The 19,087-nt window shown below is 41.0% G+C and overlaps 1 protein-coding gene and 1 pseudogene across 1 annotated transcript in view; both read left to right on the forward strand.

The window, feature by feature from the left end:
- The window catches only part of PALB2 (partner and localizer of BRCA2), a 31,485-nt gene extending 20,346 nt beyond the window's left edge, over positions 1-11,139 (forward strand). The window contains exons 11-13 of the mRNA XM_006892632.1: positions 6,871-6,958; positions 9,225-9,373; positions 10,932-11,139. Of these exons, the coding sequence (XP_006892694.1) occupies positions 6,871-6,958; positions 9,225-9,373; positions 10,932-11,139 (445 nt within the window). The remainder of the gene's footprint in view (positions 1-6,870; positions 6,959-9,224; positions 9,374-10,931) is intronic.
- Positions 3,273-4,353, forward strand: LOC102876357 (annotated as a pseudogene).
- Positions 11,140-19,087: the final 7,948 nt, after the last annotated feature.

A 19,087-nucleotide genomic window follows, 5' to 3' on the forward strand; every position in this document is an offset into this window, starting at 1 on the left:
AAGTGGAGTAATACCAGCAGCTAGAAAGTAAGGAGGGGAAAATCTTCAAAAGCAACAGAGAGAAGGAACCCTAAATTCTGGATATAATTTTTTGCCTATCTTGCTGTTTCTTAGTAAACACAGATCAGTGTCAGAGCAGGCCAGCTAAAGCTTAGAGAATTGAACTGTGATTGCTACTCCAGGCTTCTTTTTTTTTTTTTTAGGTTGTTTATTTTTCATTTCAGTGAACATCTACAGAGATTTTGGGATTCCATTCATTCATTGTTGCACCCTTCTCCCCGCACAAACCCCTCCCCCCTACCCCCCCCCATTTGCTCCTCTCCTTGAAAAGCAAAAGAAAAACTCCCTCATTGGTACACAATACCCCCCCACACCTCCCCAAACCCCACCCCCTACCCCCAAATATAATCCATTCTGCAACCCTCATTGTATACTCCTACGATAAAGGTAATGCCCTAAAATATAATACTTTTAGACTATTCTCTCCCCCATAGACTTCAATGCCGTAAACATATATCATCCAGTTTTTCCCAGTCTTACCCCCACCCCAATGCCAGCCTCCTTCTACAACAGTGGTACCATATAGCATTTGTCCCTTTGTGACTGAGATACCTCACTCACTCAGCATAATGTCCTCTACTCCAGGCTTCTTCACAGTAACCTTACATAATTCAGAGTTTGCGTGATTTATTGTATCCTGGAGAGGATGAATCCAGGTTGCTCCTTGGAGGCAAGGATTTTGAAACTCCATCTCACATACTTTGGGCATATTGCCAGGAAGACCAGTCCTTGGAGAAGGTCACCATGCTTGGAAGAGAAGAGGGTGAGCACAGGAGAGGAAGACCCTGGATGAGACGAATTGATACAGTGACTATGACAGTGGGGTCATGTATGTCATGATGGTGAGGTTGGCTCAGGATAGGGCGGGGTTCAGAGCCATGTTCATAGAGTCAGTATGAGTTGTAGTTGACTCAACAGTGCATAACAGCAGCAATGCTATAATGTTGAGAGTACAGTCCAAAATTGCTTTTAGGTGCTATCTAGTTGATTTCAGCTCATCATCGACTCTTGTGTACGACAGAAGCTCTGCCTGAGCTGGGCCATCCTCACCGTCTCGGTGGTTCTCAGGCCCCAGTGTTGCAGCCAATGTGCTGATACAGCCTGTCAAGGATCTTCCTCTTTTTTGCTGACCCTCTCTTCACGAGACATGATGTCTTTTGTATAGCTGTTGCTAAATACACAAGTATACATGATTATAGGGGCCAGATTAACAAAATGAATGAGCTATCGAAGTTGGCCATTCCCAGCTGCTACATTTTCACAAAAACAGGGAAGAACCATACACAGCCATAAGCATTTACAAAGTTAATTTTATACTGTTGCTTTTTATACACACTTCCTTCCAACAGCAACCTAACAACCAAACAAAAGCTCCTTTATACTCAAGCTTTGTCTAGGTTTGCCTGTCCCTTATGTTCCCCTACAATCTGGCGCTCACCTCTCTTCCGTCCTTCTATCATGTGTAGATCCAAGCAAACGAGACCACTTTTTTCTCATGTAGGTGTTACTCTCCTTTTTGCTTCCCTTTAGATCAGGTAAGAACTTCGCAGGTAACTGTGGCCTGATCTGGTCACTCCCATAGAATCAGAGGAGGAGAATCACCAGGCCCAGGCTTGCCCTCCTTCAACTTCTACTTCTCCAGCCTCTGTTATAAAATGTCCTAGCCTGTTACGCCATAGGCTGTAGCTCCCTTTTTCCTTCCCATCCCTACTCATCCTAAATGTAGTCCCTTGGCATTTCACGTAATGGATTGCACAATTTGAGGTTAGGGAAGAGATTTCTCTACTTCTTTAAAGGGGAATCGTCAGCCACACAGTTGCCTTAAGTCCTTTCTCTCTCACATTATCTCAACCCTTCATTGATTCCCTTTCTGGAATCATGTTGACCAGTTTCCACTTTAGCCTATGCTACTTTGCATTATAGCCTTTTGATCCTTGAAAATAAGAACTGTCTTACATTTATTCTTAGTGCCTGCCTTAGCTCCTTGTGTAGGGCTCTTGTGTGCCATTGAGTCAGAACTAACCCATAGCTGACCCTCCAGTGGGTTTTCAGAGCAATAAATCACACAAGAGGAGATTGCCCAGCCTTCTCCCTTGGAGCAGCTGGTGGTTCAAACCATGTGCCTTTGGGATTGCAGCACAGGTTCTTATACAAAATTATATTGATTCTAGATTAAAAAGGAGATTTAATGGTGTGACATGTAATACATGTAATACATCATGGCTGATAACTGCAAGGTTCAAGGGAAGCTCCAGGGGAGACAGATGAGCAGTCCTTTGTAAAGATTAACATCTCTGGTAACTCCTTACCTCTCAGGCACCAGAACTCGGATTATAAATGTCATAGACAAGACCTTGAACTTTATCTGTGGTGAATGTGGAGGCTTTAAAAATTTTTCTTGATGGGTAGAGTGACATGATAGAGAATTTATCATGTAGTCTTTATTTTATTTTTTACCCCATTCATTGTTACCAACTCCCATTATTTTGATCTAGCACTTGTACAGGGAGCTCTGGTGAACTGGTGAGTAAAGCGTTGTGCCCCCAACCCAAAGGCGGGCGGTTTGAATCCCCCAACTCCTCTGGGAGAATGAGGAACAGTCTCCTCCTGTGAGACTGATGGTCTCTGGAAACCCACAAACAAGTCTGGTTTAGGAGTAATATCTCATTGATCCAAATTCCGTTCCCTTGTGTTTGTTTCCATGAAAAATGAAGGCATAATGGTGTTACAAAAAATAAAAAAATTGATAGTGTTATAAATAATGTACCTCATTACCAGATAAAATGAGGTAAAGGAAAACTTACTTAATTTGGAGAGATTGGCTCGAACCTTGCTGGGTGCTGAGAGGAGACGCAGCCTGGGACCCTGCCCACCGGTCTGTGGAATATTCAACTCTTTTCTAATACAATAACTCAAATGCATCACTTCTTTTATCATCCTTCTTCATTGTCCAGCTCTCAGATGCATAGCAGGTGATTGGAAAGGCTGTGGTTGAATCAGACACACCTTAGTCCTCAAAAACTGACATCATGGTTCCTGAGGTCTTTGCAAAGATCCCTGGCAGCTGACTTTCCCAGTGCTGTTTATCTGCTGACACCTGGTACCAAGGGCGTGTGTTCTGGGTCCAAGCGTGAGCTGAAATTGCTGCCCATCCTTCCACCTGATTGCAACCAGCATCCTGTCATTTCTGATTGCTCTGCATTCCCCCATTCATGCCTCCTAGAAAGAGTCACAGAAGGGATTTTCAGAAAGCTCCGCTGCAGTTCCACCAGCTGCCACTGGGGGGACTCGAACACCTCTGGATCTCCACAGCTTCCCATCAGCCACAGTAGAAAAGTGCCCAGCCCCTACATCCACTGTTTAGAGGGCACTTAGCTGAACTTACCTGTCAACTCTTGTCGAGTATGATTTGCAAAGTTTATAAATGCTGCCCTTTCCGTATAAAACAAAAAAAAAAAAAAAAGGCCCCAGGGGGGGGGGGGGGGGGGGGACGAATGTACAATAATGAACAAATGGATATTTCTGCCTGGCCCAAGAATCCTCATTTGATCTACACCTGAACAAACAAATTTTAAAAAAAAAAAAAAAAAAAAAGAAAAGTGCCCAGCAAGCCCGTTGACCACAGAGCTATCAGTGCCAATATAGTTGGGTGTTACCTCCGTTTGATATAGCAGCAGAAAGTAGTTTCCATGTTTACCAGAAACGTTTTTGTCAAGACCAGGCAAGACATTCAAACTGGAAATCTACCACGTCCAAGTTTCCACAGTTTTGTGTTTTGTTTTGTTTTGTTTTTAAGTTTCCACATTTAACTTTTTTTTCCCCTGCTTCTTTTTGCATGCAATTTATTACATTTCACACTCACATTTAACTTTTGAGAGTCCACAGACTTCTCCCAGTTCAGCAACATTGGGAATTCCGTTGGTCAGGGAAGTAGCCACAGTCAGAAAATGACATTTCCAGAAGACCCTTTGTTCAAGTGCTCTGTCTCCAAAACTCTGGTTAGCTGTCAATAATATACACTTCAGAAACCCAGCTTATGTGTTCATTCCACTGGACAGCCGGACCCCAGAGTCTTCTCCTGTGAAGGAAGAACTCAGTCCCCCAGATCAGAGGGAAAACAGTGTTTTCCCTTCATCTTAATACTTCCAAGAACCTGGGCCTGTTTAAAGACACTCCAGAAGAAAACTATAGGATAAAGGTCACCAGGAGAAAATGGCAGGACCTGTTGGCTGTCTCAGGGTAAAAGGGAAGTTAAAAAAATGGGAAAGTTCAGTTTTCCTTGTAAAAAACTGAAATCCTGTTCTTTATTAAGAGACTCAAGAAAATTGCTTGCTGGTTTTTACAGAGTTGCTAGTCACTTTTCTGGCTCAGAAGAGAGTGTATCAACTAAGTAAACAATAGATTAGTCCCTGGAGGAAAAAGATACTTTAATGAGAAACCTAGAGTTAGAAAGGAATTCAGTGCCCTGATCTGCTTTTTAAAATAGGTAGTGGCATAAACTGCTAACTTTAAGTGTCAGAAACAGTTCACTTCATATTTTTTTCTTACATTAGCATTTAATTTTTTTCTTTTACTAACAGAATGTATAGAGATTGAGGGTTAGTAGGAAAGTTTTAGACCATTCTGCAAAGGCTGTCAGTAGTAGAGCTGTCTTGTCTTTTCCACAGTGGCCTTTCTGGTTTCCTTTAACTAATAGTTAATCTTTTGGCCATCTCATGTAGAAAAAAATTCAGTGTACATTATTTTTTAATTTTGCTGAGTGTCTCATGCAAATGTATTATTTTACTTTTTTTAAATTTTTAATTCATTGTTGTACATTTTCTTCCCCCCCACCCCCGCCTCCCTTTCCTGAGCCCACCCTGCAGTGCACCCCTTCTTACAGATTGTTTTCATGCCTAATCATATACTCCATTTGGATGGTTCTTCCCCTCATCTGTTCTGTTGCAGTGTTCACTGTCTATCTACTTTTCTCCAGTTCTCTCCTCAACCCCTCCTTATCTTTCCTATTTTATAACACCAGCATAATGCAGTATTTGTCCTTTGTGACTAAGATATTTTACTCCACATAATGTCCTCCAGGCTCCCCCATGTTTATAATATTTTATGAGTTCATTGTTTTTCAGTACTGTGTAAATATTTCATTGTGTGAAAGTACCATGGTTTTCTCTCCGTTCATTTGTTGATGACTTGGGTTGCTTCCATCTCTGCTGTTGTGAATAACAGAACATAAGCATGGGTGTGCATACATTTGTTTGCATCATCGCTCAGGTTTCTTTGGGGTATATTCCCAGTGGTGGAATTGCTGGGTCAAATGCTATTTCTATTTCCAACTTTTTGAGAAAGCGCCATACTGTGGCTATACCATTCTACGTTCCCACCAACAGTGAGTAAGAGTCCCAATCTCTCCACAACCTCACCAGCATTTGTTGTTTGCTGCCCTGTTGAATTTCACTGTTGTTGCCGGGGAGAGAGGATATCTTAGAGTTTTTTATTGTTGTTATTGTTTTTATAGCTCTTAGTTCTTTTGATCATTATACCTTTCTAAGTGCCAACTCTGTATCAGACTGTGGCCTAAAAAAACCAGAGTGAAAAAGTGTACTCATAGTCACTTCTTTTTATTTTTTAATTAAATTTTATTAATTTTAATGAACATTTACAGAGATTTTGGGTTTCCATTCATTCATTGTTGCACTAAGTCACTTCTTTTAAGAAAAAAAAATTTATCCTGATTTATTGACTAAATACATTGTTTTTCACAAAAGATTCTTCCCATTTCCTTCACCACCACCACCCCCCCCCGACCCATTGAGTTGTGCAGCCCTGTGATTAACACCCTCCCCTGACCCATCCTCACCCTTCTGCTTCCACCCTGCCCTCTCATGGTCACTTCTTATGACTGACTGACTGCCACTATAATTTTTGCTCATCTGCTGAAAGGGAAAGATGAGGAAAGGGCAGCAAACAAATCCTTGTTGTGAATTTTGTGGGACAGAAAGAGGTCCTAGATAAACTACTTAAATTGCTATGTTTTTGACAGTTTATTCCTGAAGAAGTTGGTAAATATATGACATAAGGTGGGGAAAATGTTTTCTTTTAATAGCTGTTTAATATGTATATAAATAAATGCAGAACATTTTCAGAGAAAGGGGGAAAAAAATAAGATTTATCCATAGTGTGTTAGATTCAGTCTGAGACTAAACTGTCATGCTGAGCTATTGGAAAAGTTTCTGTTTTTTACCTGAATCAGTGACTAAACAAAACTAAGATCCTGTGTCCTTAGTTTTTCCTTTTGTCAGTCCCTAAAGTACACTGTGATGAAGACGCTGTTGTTGTTATGTGCCATCCAGTTATTTATGACTCATAGCAATCATATGCACAAGAGCTCTGAACCCTATTCCCTCCTGAGCCAGTGTCACTGTCTGCAACACGCCAGCCCCCATTATCCCAGTTACTGTATCAGTCCATCTCCTGAGGCCTTTCTCTCCTGCGCTGTCCCTCCACTCTGACGAGCATTATATCCTTCTCCAAGGACTAATCCCTCCTGGCAACAGGCCCAAAATATGTGAGAGGAAGCTTCAAAATCCTTGCTTCCAAAGAGCAACTTAGCTTTACCCTCCCTAGGACAGACCTGTTTGTTTTCTTGGCAGTGTGATAAGTAAGACTACTACATAAAAATCAGTTTACTACAGTGCAACAATGAATGAATGAAAACCCAAAATCTCTATACATGTTCATTAAAACTAATAAAATAAAATAAAAAAAAATCAGTTTACTGGAATAATGGTGTCAGCTTACTTATTTTTGGTGTAGGAATTTGAAAACCGGTCAGCTCCTGAAAAAGATGCAGGTGGATGATTCCTACCAGGCCTCGATCTGCCACAAAGCCTATTCTGAAATGGTAAGTGGACGAGGACCTCTGGTGTCACACGGCCAGAGCAATAACTTAGTGATATTTAGCTTCTAGAAAAGAACAGAAGGTCAATGCAAACCAGGGGGGAAACTCTGATGACTTGAACATGGAGCGAGGCCGTGGCCAGAGCAGTGGTTTCAGACAGTCCAAGGATCGTGTAGGACCAACCCCATCTGTTGTTTGACCTAAGATCACTCTGATGTAGAGACAACTTGACAACACCTAGTGATAGTTACTAGATGGCCATCCCTCTTGCCTATATTTTTAAATTTGGACAATAATGGGGTTTTCTGCCTTGATATTTGTGGATGAGAATAATTGATATAATGTGATTAGATTTTCTGTCTGGGAACGACATAAGGTTCCTAAGTGTAAATTTGTGCTGAGGAGTGAGATGCCCATTATCAGGTGTGACTTTGAACCACGTTGCCATAGATGATTTATGAGGTGGTGAATCCTTCTCTCATTGCTGTCGAGTTGGAATTGACTCAAAGCTCACCCTCTTTTCAGAGGTTAAAAACTGCACAGGAGGCGATGGCCCATCTTTCTCCAGAAGAGCTGCTCGTCAGTGTGAACTACCTTTGGATTAACAGTGCAGCTTGTTACAGACTGTACCACCAGGGCTACCGTTCTTAAATTTCTTTAAAGGGTAGGATAATAAATTTTTTTGGCTTTTACCCCACCCTGCTGCTTTGCACAAAACCAGCCATAGACTATATATAAGCAAATGGCCTTGGCTGTGTTCCAGTAATACTTTTTTTTTAAAAAAAATTTATTAATTTCAATGAACATTTACAGAGATTTTGGATTTTCTTTCATTCATTGTTACTCCAGTAATACTTTAAGGGCAATGAAATTTGAATTTTTTTCATTTTGAAATCCCTTCCCCACCCCCCAGGAAGTCAAAACATGTAAAAAAGCCTTCTTGGCTAATGGTCCACACAGAAACAGGCATTGGGCCATGTTGGCCTGTGGACCACAGTCCACCAACTTCTATTGTAGGATTCTTGAACCGTGGTGGTGGTTTAAGTGACCAGAAGGTCAGTGAGCTGGACCCACCATCAGTCCCATGAGAGAAACACGTAGCAGTCTGCTTACACACAGGTGGGTGACCTGAGAAGCCTTTCAGACAGTTGCTGCTCTATCCCATAGGGTCCTGTGAGTTGGAATCACCTAGGTGCCAATGAGTGGTGTAGGATGACATTGAGCTTTTTGTTTCCCAGTTGAAAAGTAATTCATTGTCATTGTACAAAATCACTCATTGTAAAGATTTAAAGTGACAAATGACTTATTAATCCTGAGGTAGCCGTTTAGTGGAATCCCTGGGTGATGCAAATGGTTAATGCATTCAGTTGCTAATGGAAAGGTTGGAGGTTTGAATCCATCCAGGGTCACCTCTGAAGGGAGACCTGGTAACTGGTTCTGAAAAATCCCCCATCTCCAAAGAGTTGATGTAACACCCACTTGAGCTGTTTTTCCCCATCCTACGCGTGACATCCACTTCCTAAACAGCATGCCGCTGGTATCTATGAACTTTGAGAAATGACAATAGTTATAGAAAGCCTTCAGGTCTTTTGTTCATAGGGTCTCTATGAGTCATGCTCGACTCAATGGCAATCAACAACAAACAACAACTCCCAAAGATGACTTTTAGTCATTTTATGTGAGTGTGTGTATTTCCAAGTGTTAATATTTTTATTGGAAAATGTCATTTTAATTTTAAAGCCAAGGAGACACCTTTAGCTTCCCCACAGCAGCACCTTTGTGCTGCTCTTATTCTCTTGGTTAGGAACCGCAGTGTCTGGGTTTTACATGCACAATCATAGACTGACCTGAGAATTAGCCACCACATCAACCTTTTGAGGGTTTTGGGTTTTAGGTTTCAAAAAATTGCTTTTATAGGAAAATATGTTCTGTGTTTCAAAAATCAATTGAGAAATTAACATTTCTGTTTTGAGGAACTCCCTCTACACGGTTATAGTCTCAGAGACATTACAGCAAATGAGTAGTGGTCTGAGATGTGCTGTCAGTCGGCAATGCACCTAGATCTGTGTCTTACTGGGCAGACTTGAAAAGCTACAGAAGAGAACTCAGAGGCCCACCCCAGTGATCATCACTGCAGTAGGATTCAATCCTTAGCCTTTCAGAATCTGTTAGTGATTCCGTGATTCTTCGGTTTAACTTTGCCAGTCCCTTTTCTATCCAACATGCTCTTGATGATGTATTTGCTTATTCGCTTTGCCTCCTAAATCAGGGGCTCTTGTTTGTTGTTCTGAGCCGGCCGTGTGCCAATGAGAGAGAGTGGCTGGGCAGCCCTGTGTTTCAGCTGATCGTCGTTAACCCCAAGACGGCCCTGAGTGTGGGCATGATGCTCTACTGTCTTCCTCACGGGCAGACCGGCAGGCAAGTGTGGCTGACTGTGCGCGGTGAACAGACTTTGAAACATGCTTGTGTAAACAGAAAAGCTACGTTATTTGTGTCACTTAGATGAATAAAAGGTTGGAATAGTACAGATCATGGTAAGAATGTCAGTAGGACCATGTTTAGTAGATTTGAGTCAAACTCTTTATTCCTATTATTTTAATTTCCACAATATGGATTAGAGAGTCATCCATCATACCCAATGTTATTTTTTCTCATAAAGTAAACATTTTCGTTTTATTTATAAAATAATACTCTCTACAAACGCTTAAACTTTGTGGTCTTGTCATAAAACAAATGATTAAAGATATCTTACCCTGAAAACTGATTGGAGATCAGCCTGACTCTCCATCTTCTTAGCAATTGCTATTGATTGATTAGTAAGTATTTGCTGATTACTGACTGCTGAAAGATATAATTATTAGTAGCATAATTATTGTCATTTCTAGAGCTTTCTAAGCTATATAAACTTTGAAGTGCCACTGGCATTGTTAAGCAAAGTAAGTGAGGTCTGTTTAATTCCTAAAGACTGCCTTTATAAATGTTTGAAATTATTGACAATGGTTGAAAATAGGCCTTATAAATCAAAAGCATGAGGTTTAGCTTTACCAGCTCACAAAGAAGCCTTGGTGGTTGCAGTGCATTATTTCTTTGAATGGCATACAGAGCTTACAAGAACTTCACAGCTATCATGTACAATATGTGCTTACACACAATGTGCTTTCTTAATTATCAGCGTTAGTCATTGACCTAGACATTGAGGATAATCATAACTGCTCAGCATGATTTCCTGTTACTTTTGCAGAGTGACAAAGGAAATGTTACTTGTTCAGCAGACCACAACCTAGTAGGAAACCCCTCTTGTTTCTAATTTCATGAAAGGTAGGAGGCCAGTGACTACTGTTCACTGCAGAAAGAGCCAAGACGGAGGTTTGTGGTGTTTGGAAGCACAGAGGATGAGAAAAGGCTTCATTGCCAGTGGAGAGGAAGTTGCCTGAGGGCATTCAGCTCAAGTTGTAGAGTTGGGGCTCAGACCCAGATAGCTGAGTGCATCGTTCATGCTCTTAAAAAGATAACCAGATTACAGTCACAATCCTTACAGTTTTGTAGGGCCGGCAGGCATTCACCAAATATGTAAATAGAATAATTACATATAGTGAAAATAGGCAAATAGTGTAATCTCACATAGTGCAAGTAATATGTGTGCTTCTTGAGATAAGTGATTAGGTGTGACCCTTGATAGAGTTGAATGGCCTGAAAGATGGCAAAATGTCGTGATGCCAGAATCTGAAGTTAGAGCCTGACAAGAGACTGTAAAACAAAGGCATTGAGGTAAAAGTGGACATGATTTGTTTGACAGGAACGGGATAGAATATGATTATGTCCAGAGACTGCAGCAGACTAGCCAGTAAGGTATTCTGATTTACAGTTATTTCTATGGTTGCTGCGCCTCTGCTGAATATGGTTTTGCCCTATTTTAAAGAGTGTTGCATTTGTTTTGATGTGTGATGTGAATGATCTCTTCTCTGCTTGTTAATAGGTTCCTAGAAGGTGATGTGAAAGATAATTTTGCAGCTGCAGTATTGACTTCTGGAACGATTGCCACTTGGGACTTGCTTCTGGGACATTGCACTGCCCTCCTTCCACCCATCTCTGAACAAAACTGGTGCTTTGTTAAGTGGTCAGATACAGACTTTCATTTGCTGGCTGGACAGAAGGATGGAAGTGTATTTGTATATCGCTACTAATAAGTTTGGACAAGAAGAAAACACTGGCTATAACTGGCTTCTTCAGAACCATTTTAAAGTTAGAACTTCACAGGAAGATATCTGAGTGATGTTTAAAATTATTGGTTTTCTTCATTCAGACCTTTTTTGGTTCCATGGTGGCACTACTGATCTTGGATGATTGTTTATACTCTGGAGGGAAGAGTTTAGACTATTTTTTTAAAACTCCCCACATTTGCACATTTGGTCTAAGAGATGTACATATGGTAGATTGAAGCTTCAAATGTAAATAAATGTTTATTTTTATACATTCTGCCTGGAGTATTTTTAGTAGACTGTTTTTAAGAGCATTTTGGAAAAACAGGATTCCCATATTCAACAGCCCACCCAATTTCCTCCATTATTAACATCCTACCTTAACTCTGGAGATTAAGGTCCGCCTGATACAGGCCATGGTTTTTGCAATCACTTGTTATGCATCAGAGGGTTGAACAATGACTAGGGAGGATAGAAGGAGAATTGATGCCTTTGAGCTGTGGTGCTGGAGAAGAGTATTGAATGTACCATGGACTGACAAGAAAACAAACAGATTCATCCTAGAGAAGATTAAACCAGGCTGCTCCTTGGAGGCAAGGATTCTGGGCCTTCGTCTGACATACTTTGGACATGTTGTAAGGAGAGACAGGTCTTTAGAGAGGGACATCATGCTGGGTAGAGTAGAGGGACAGCGCAGGAGGGGAAGACCCTCTATGAGGTGGATTGATTCAGTGACTGGGGTAATCGGGATGGGTGTGTCAGAGGCAATGAGATTGGCACAGGATAGAGCACGGTTTAGGGCTGTTGTACATAGGGTCGCTATGAGTCGCAAACTACTCGACAGCACATAACAACAACAAACAACCTTAACATGGAATATTTGTTAAACTTGGTGAACTTTGTTACAGTTCATACTTTTCTCTTCCCTGAAGTCCATCATTTGCGTCAAGATTCACCTTCTGTGTTGTTCATACTGTGGATTCTGACAGCTCTGATATGCTTGGTGTGCTTCTTGTTCCCTACCAACTAAACCCCTGGAAATGACTAATCTTTTTACTGTCCTACAGTTTAAGGTGTGCCTGATCCAAGCCATTGTTTTCGTTCATTGCCATGGAGTAGAGATTGAACTACTCTATGAACAAAAGACCCAATGCCTTTCCACAGCTATCTTTGTTTCTCCAAGTTCACAGTTTCCAGAGGCATGTCGTTTAGGAAGTGGATGCCACTCCTGCTTCCCAACCTGTTTTACAACTGGGAGCTCCACCAAGCACTTTCCGCAATGGGAAACCATTCCGGTATTAGATATCCCCATGGCACAAGGTTCAGCATCATAGTAAACCCAGGTTACCTCCTACAGCACATTAACAAAGAGTGATGTGCAAAGTGGAAGAATGTTCCTCCAGATATAACAGCACTAGTCTCATTTAGAAGTGGTTAAGTCTTGTCGAGTAGAATATGACTTAGAATAAGCTTTACACAAAAGACCTGAACTTTTTTCCATGATTACCATCTTTTCTGTACATTTAAAAGAGAGTTTGTAGAGTTTCCAGAGGCACCTCATTTAGGAAGTGGATGCCACTCCTGCTTCCAAACATGAATCAGTCTGGAAGCTCATGCAACCATTGTACATAATGGGTACTTCCAGAGTGGAGAGAGATTTCCCAGGCCCCTAGACAGCCCACAGACCCATCCCCTCATTTTAAATTCACACCTTGTGGAGCAGGGCTCTACCCTTATCCTTAGTCTGAGGTTCAAGGGTCACCTGCTTTTGAGGGGGGACAAATAACAGTAAAACAAAAAGGACCCCAGAAACTTTTCTTGCCTGACCGCCATCCAGGCCATAGTCTTTGCAATTACTTGCTTTGTGTCAGAAAGCTGGACAATGACTAGGGATGACAGATAGAACCTTTGCGCTGTGGTGCTGGAGAAGAGTATTGAATATACCATGGACTGCTAGGAGAACAAACAGGTTTGTCCTAGAGAGGGTGAGACCACACTGATCCTTGGAGGCAAGGATCCTGAAACTTCATCTGAGATACTTTGGACATTCTTGGGAGGGTGGAAGGATAGTGCAAAAGAGGAAGACACTTGATGAGATGGATTGACTCTGATGGATAATGTGGGTAGGTGTGCCAGAGACAATAAGATTTGCACAGGATGGAGCAGAGTTCAGAGCTGTTGTACATAGGGTCGCTCTGAGTCACAGGCAACTTTTTTTCGTTACAGTTTTTTGTTCTTTGGAGGTTTTTTTTGTTTTTTTTAATTAAATTTTATTAATTTTAATGAACATTTACAGAAATTTTGGATTTCCATTCATTCATTGTTGCACTATTTTCTCGACCCCCCACCCCAGTTCATTCCTCTTTTTCACAGGCAACTTGACGGCATATAACAACATGTACGCTCTCAGACTGGCTTAATTTGTGTATCAGTTTACAAATGATAGTTTTTCATTCAATCTTTATTATTTGTTTCATGACATTCATTCTACTGTCTCATCAGCCTCATAATTTTTATGCCCTTCTCCCTCTCTTCCTATCCCTGGTAACCAAGCATGAGTCTGTCTGCATGTAGACCTTTTGTTCGCTCCTGAGATTCTGCTGGTGGACTTCAGCCACTGGAAGGGTGCGGCCTTTGGGTTTGCAGTACAACTCCCTACGGACGAGGCCATCAGCACTAAGGTAAATCAGGAACTACATAAACCTAGGAAGTCATGGAAGAGGAGCCCTATCGTAAGTCAGAGGCTCCCTGTAAATGAACAGTCACCATTTAGAAAGGCATCTGTCTGTTTTTGTGGAAAACTGACAACAAAGGTGGTTGGAGTTACAGGGACCCAAGTCTATAATGCCTAGCTCATGCACCAACTTGAACAGGATGATCCAGTGTTCAGATACACTGACATCCTAAGAGCTGTTGGTCAGTATGCTGCAAGTCAGGCACTAACCACATTTTTTGGTGGTTCCAAAGATGTGAGACACGTTCTCTTCCAATTGTTAACAGTGAAGTCAGCATGCAGGAAAAGCCTGGCACTAATAGGAACAAGCTAGTTAATGTCACTTCTGCCCATATCCCCATTTGTGTTAGCTTTATTATTTATATTTTGTCAGCTTTCAGAATATACATAATGTTTTTGTGGCCATTCCCACCTCAATTCTTCTTTTTCTGATTCTTGATTTTGCATTTTTACTCTACTTTTTTTCTTCTTTTCTTTTTTCTCTTTTTTTTTTTTGCTTTTTTTTAAAATTTGGAACTTTTTTTTTAATAATTTTAATGAGCATTTACAGAGATTTTGGATTTCCATTCATTCATTGCTGCTTTTACTCTACTTTTTAAAGTCTTTCATGTTTGTACTGTGAACTTGTATCCTATAGACAAATTTTAATACTGTATCTCTATTGTTAGATGCCATTGAGTTGGTTGCGACTCATAGTGACCATTTGTACTGAACAAAACACTCAGGCCTGCACCGTCCTCACATGTGCTTACGCCCATTGTTGTAGCACTGGATCAGTAATACCATGCCAGAGCAAGTTTCAGAGATCATCCTTTTTGGGCTTTTATTTCTCCCGAGTCTTTTTAATGAGTTTTTGTTTCTTTCATGTAGGATGTCCTTGATAGCACCCCACAGCATCTGGTCTTTGATTAATGTACAGTGCAGCGAATCTATTCTTCAGATAATCTGTACATTTATAGTTTTACTTTTGTTATTGTTTCCTTCAGTTTGAGTTTACAGATAAGCAATTGATGGTCCATTCCACAGTGAACCTCTGGCCACGTCCTCTAAAATGGAGCATCTCTCTCCATTGTCTTTTACTTCGTCTTTTTCACCAGGCCAATATACAGTGGATAAGAAAAATTCTAGCACGTGTTTTCAGTGTCACCACAGCCCTATTTTCTAATGCCTGATCCTTTTTGTTTCTAATTTTTTTTTATTCCAATCACTGATAATTTTCAATGCAACTTGAGCATCTGTCTAATCAATTTCAGACCGTAGAGCTTGGAATATATCCTCAATTTCTTCATCTTTAGTTTTAGTGATTAATACATCAATCTGAATTACTGCATTCACAGGCCTTCCGTATATATATGCATGGATGTTATTCGATCACAGACAGTATTGTACTGCATGATAGATCTTGAAATGTTCTTTTTGACAATATGATACTATCCCTCTTCAGTGTATCATTCTCTACATAGTAGACCATAATTTGCTGATTCAGAATAGCTAAAAGTAGTCCATTTTGACCCATTCATGCCTACGAGATTTATTTCATTGGGCAAATCTGCTGACAAGGACCTTTTTTAAATGCTAAAGAGCAAGGACACCAGTTTAAAGATTAAGATCCACCTGATCTAAGCTGGGTATTTTCCGTGTCTTCACATGCTTCTGGAAGTTGGACAGTGCATGAAGAAGACATGAGAAGAACTGATGCCTTTGAATTGTAGTGTTAGTGAGGAGGACTGATCGTACCACGGACTGCCGAAAGAACCGGCAAATCTGCTAGAAGTTCAGCTAGAATTGGAAGCAGAATTTTTGAGACTTCACACTTTATCACTCATAAGGACGGATTAGCCTAAGGTGGTTTTCAGGAGGCTCTAGTCCTTGGAAGGGTGGAGGGTTGGTAAAAGAGGAAAAACCTCCCTGAGAAGGATAAAATGACAGCAAAGAGTGTGAGAGGGGCACACCTTCAAGCAAGGTTTCAGTGGTGGTGCATGGGGTTGCTTTGAGTCTGTTGACTGAACCTACCACAACAATGCCTAGACTATCAATGTGAAAGTCTGCTGTTAGGGACCTCCCCCGGGTACTGAAGAGCAGTGGTGTCACTCTGGAGACTAAGGTGTGCCTGAAACAGGCCATGGTCTTTGCAATCACTTGTTAAGCATCAGCGAGCTGGACAATGACTAGGGAGGATAGAAGGAGAATTGGTGCTTTTGAGCTGTGATGCTGGAGAAGAGTATTGAATGTACTATGAACTGCTAAGAAAATTTAACAGGTTCATCCTGGAGAGGTTAAATCAGAATGCTCCTTGGTGGCAAGGATTCTGAAGCTTCATCTGACATACTTTGGACATGTTGCAAGGAGGGACCGGTCCTTGGAGAGGGATGTCATGCTTGGGAGGGTGGAGGGATGGTGCAGGAGGGAAAGGCCCTCTATGAGGTGCATTGATTCAGTGACTGGGGTAACCTGGGTGGATGTGTCAGAGACAGTGCGACTGGCCCAGGACAGAGCAGAGTTTAGGGCTGTTGTACATAGATAGGGTAGCTATGAGGCGCAAGCGACTCAACAGCATATAACAACTCATTTTTTACAATTTCCAGTTTTCCTATATTTATACTGCCCTCCCTTTTTTATGTAAGCCCAATATTATGTTCCAATTATTCATTTTAATTCCTGCCACATTGGCTGAAAACCTTGCTTCGTTCACATCATTAGTGTGCAGTGTGTCACATCTACTGGAGATTGTCATTAAATCTAAGTGGTGCAATTTCTTTTGTATATTTTATTAATTTTCATAAACATTTACAGAGATTTTGGGCTTCCACTCATTCATTGTTGCACTATTCTCTCTACCCTCCTCCCAGTTTGTTCTTGTCCAAATGCCACAGTGCTTGTCAAAGCCAGTTCTGATTAATCTTCTTTGTCAGTGTGTCCTTTGCCATTCCCTATCACTCCTCCCTGAGAGAGACTTCACCCTGAGTCATAAGGAAAAGGGGATGGCGTATTCTCTTAGCTACTTCCTGCTGAAAAGGGACGCTGTGGGTTTCAGGGTGAAGATCTTCTCTCACTACTCTAAAGGGCCCCTTTGGCAGTAGGAAACACATAGACTATTATGGAGATTGATTTTGGAATTTAGATGCACTCTTTTTGATTGTGCTTGGCTGTACATGTTCATATCCTTGAAGATGTATCATGGGGGTGTTGCAACCTAGAAGACACAAATTTGACTAACAAGTTATAAGTACATGAGTCCAAAAATTATGGAAAAGTAAAAGAAAAGATTCTTTCATTGTTTGTGTTTTGGCTCCCATGGGCTCGTTTTCATGTTCTTCAGCTTCATTTTTAACTTACATAGAAGCAATTGATGATCTTTTCTATAATTGCTCCCTAGCCTTTTTGATAACTCCCATTTTCTTAGACTTCATCCTTTGTACATGACATTCCAGTTAAAGTGATGTCTGCAGTTGTTTCAATTTTAATTTGTACTACATCAGAAATTTTAAGATGTACTATGTTAGAAAAGTCCTTCACTGACTGACTCCAAGGTAGACTCCTTTGAGGAGAATATATATATATATTATTTTTTTTTTAATTTACTATTTTGTGTGTGTGTACCATCAAATAGGATGTGACTGGTACAGGAGGAGATTGTCCCTCCCTCCTTCTCCAGCAGAGCATCTGGTGGATTTGAACCTCACACCTCTGGGATCACAGTGCAGCTTCTTTCACTAGACCACCAGAGCTCTCTGAGGATCATATTTTAAGTGCCTTCCAAACTGGGAGCCTTAACTTAACAACATTATATTCATGTTCCGCTGCTATTAATAAAGATTTCACACAGGCCATTTATTTCAGAATTGGATGACCTATCTTATTTCCTATTCTGTTTTAAGTCTGGAAACTTCTCTGAAACAGGGCCACAGTGGGTGACCCTGCTGGTGTTTGAAGCAACGGGCCAGTATCACAGTAACATGGAAGCCTCCACTGTATGACATGGCGACAGAGAAACTGAAATTGTGGGTTAGTATTGTATCAGAGCTTAAATTCTAAAGCACTTGATTTGTGCAAGACTGACATCTGTCATGGGAGCACTATCTTCATTTTGAATCTTAATATAAATCGAGACATTCTTTGAGTTCTTTTAACCATTGAACCAGCCACGTAGCTCTGCTTAGATAAGTCCAGGGAATGGCAACTTGCCCTCAGGAGAATGTAGTTGAAAGTAGATTACAATTCCCTGGAAACACCAAGGAAGAACAGTTTGTCCCTGGATTTGTACAAAAAGCTAAGGAACTCACCTAAGCATGTCTTAATTACCAACTAGGAAAAAAAATTCCAAAAACCCCAAACAACGTTAAGTCAGAATCTACTCATAGTTGACCCTCCAACAGATTTTAAGATGCAGGCCATGGTCTTTGCAATTACTTGGCTATGCTTTAGAGACTGGACAATGAATGACTAAAGATGACAGAAGAAGAATCCATGCCTTTGAATTGTGCTGATGAAAAGTCTCAAATATACCATGGATGACCAAGAAAACAAACAGGTCTGTCTTAGAGAGGGTGAAACCATGTTTCTCCAAAGACAAATCCTTGGAGAAAGGACATCATGATCTGAAGGGTGGAGGGACAGCACAGGAGAGGAAGACCCTGATAAGATGGATTGATACAGTAACTGGGACAATGTGGGTGGGTGTGTGGGAATTAGTGAAACTGGCTCAGGGCAGGGCAAGGTTCACAGCTGCAGTACTTACATAGGGTCACAATGGGTGACAGGTGATTCAACAGCACATGAAAACAAATAGCACAGGATGAGACTGCCCATTCTCCTGAGGAACAGCTGATGGATTCAAACTACCTGCCTGTGAGTTGGCAGCAACCTACCTACAAAAAGTAGACATGTGCTTAAATGTTGGGGTCCTGGTATACATGGCTCAGTATTCATAGTCATGAGACACACTCTAACCATAGTAATGTCAGAATCACATTATGCTGAGTGAAATATCTCAGTCACAAAAGGACAAATACTATATGGTACCACTGTTGTAGAATGAGGCTGACATCAGGGTGGGGGTAAAACTGAGGAAAACTGGATAAATTATGTTTACTGCATTGAAGCCAATGAGGGAGAGAATAGTTTAAAAGTAATATATCTTAGGGCATTATGATTATCATAAGAGTCCAGAATGAGGGTTGCAGAGTGGAGTATACTCAG

Source organism: Elephantulus edwardii, unplaced genomic scaffold, assembly GCF_000299155.1.
Source record: "Elephantulus edwardii isolate Elephantulus edwardi_28Jun2011 unplaced genomic scaffold, EleEdw1.0 scaffold00117, whole genome shotgun sequence".
Classification (NCBI taxonomy): domain Eukaryota; kingdom Metazoa; phylum Chordata; class Mammalia; order Macroscelidea; family Macroscelididae; genus Elephantulus; species Elephantulus edwardii.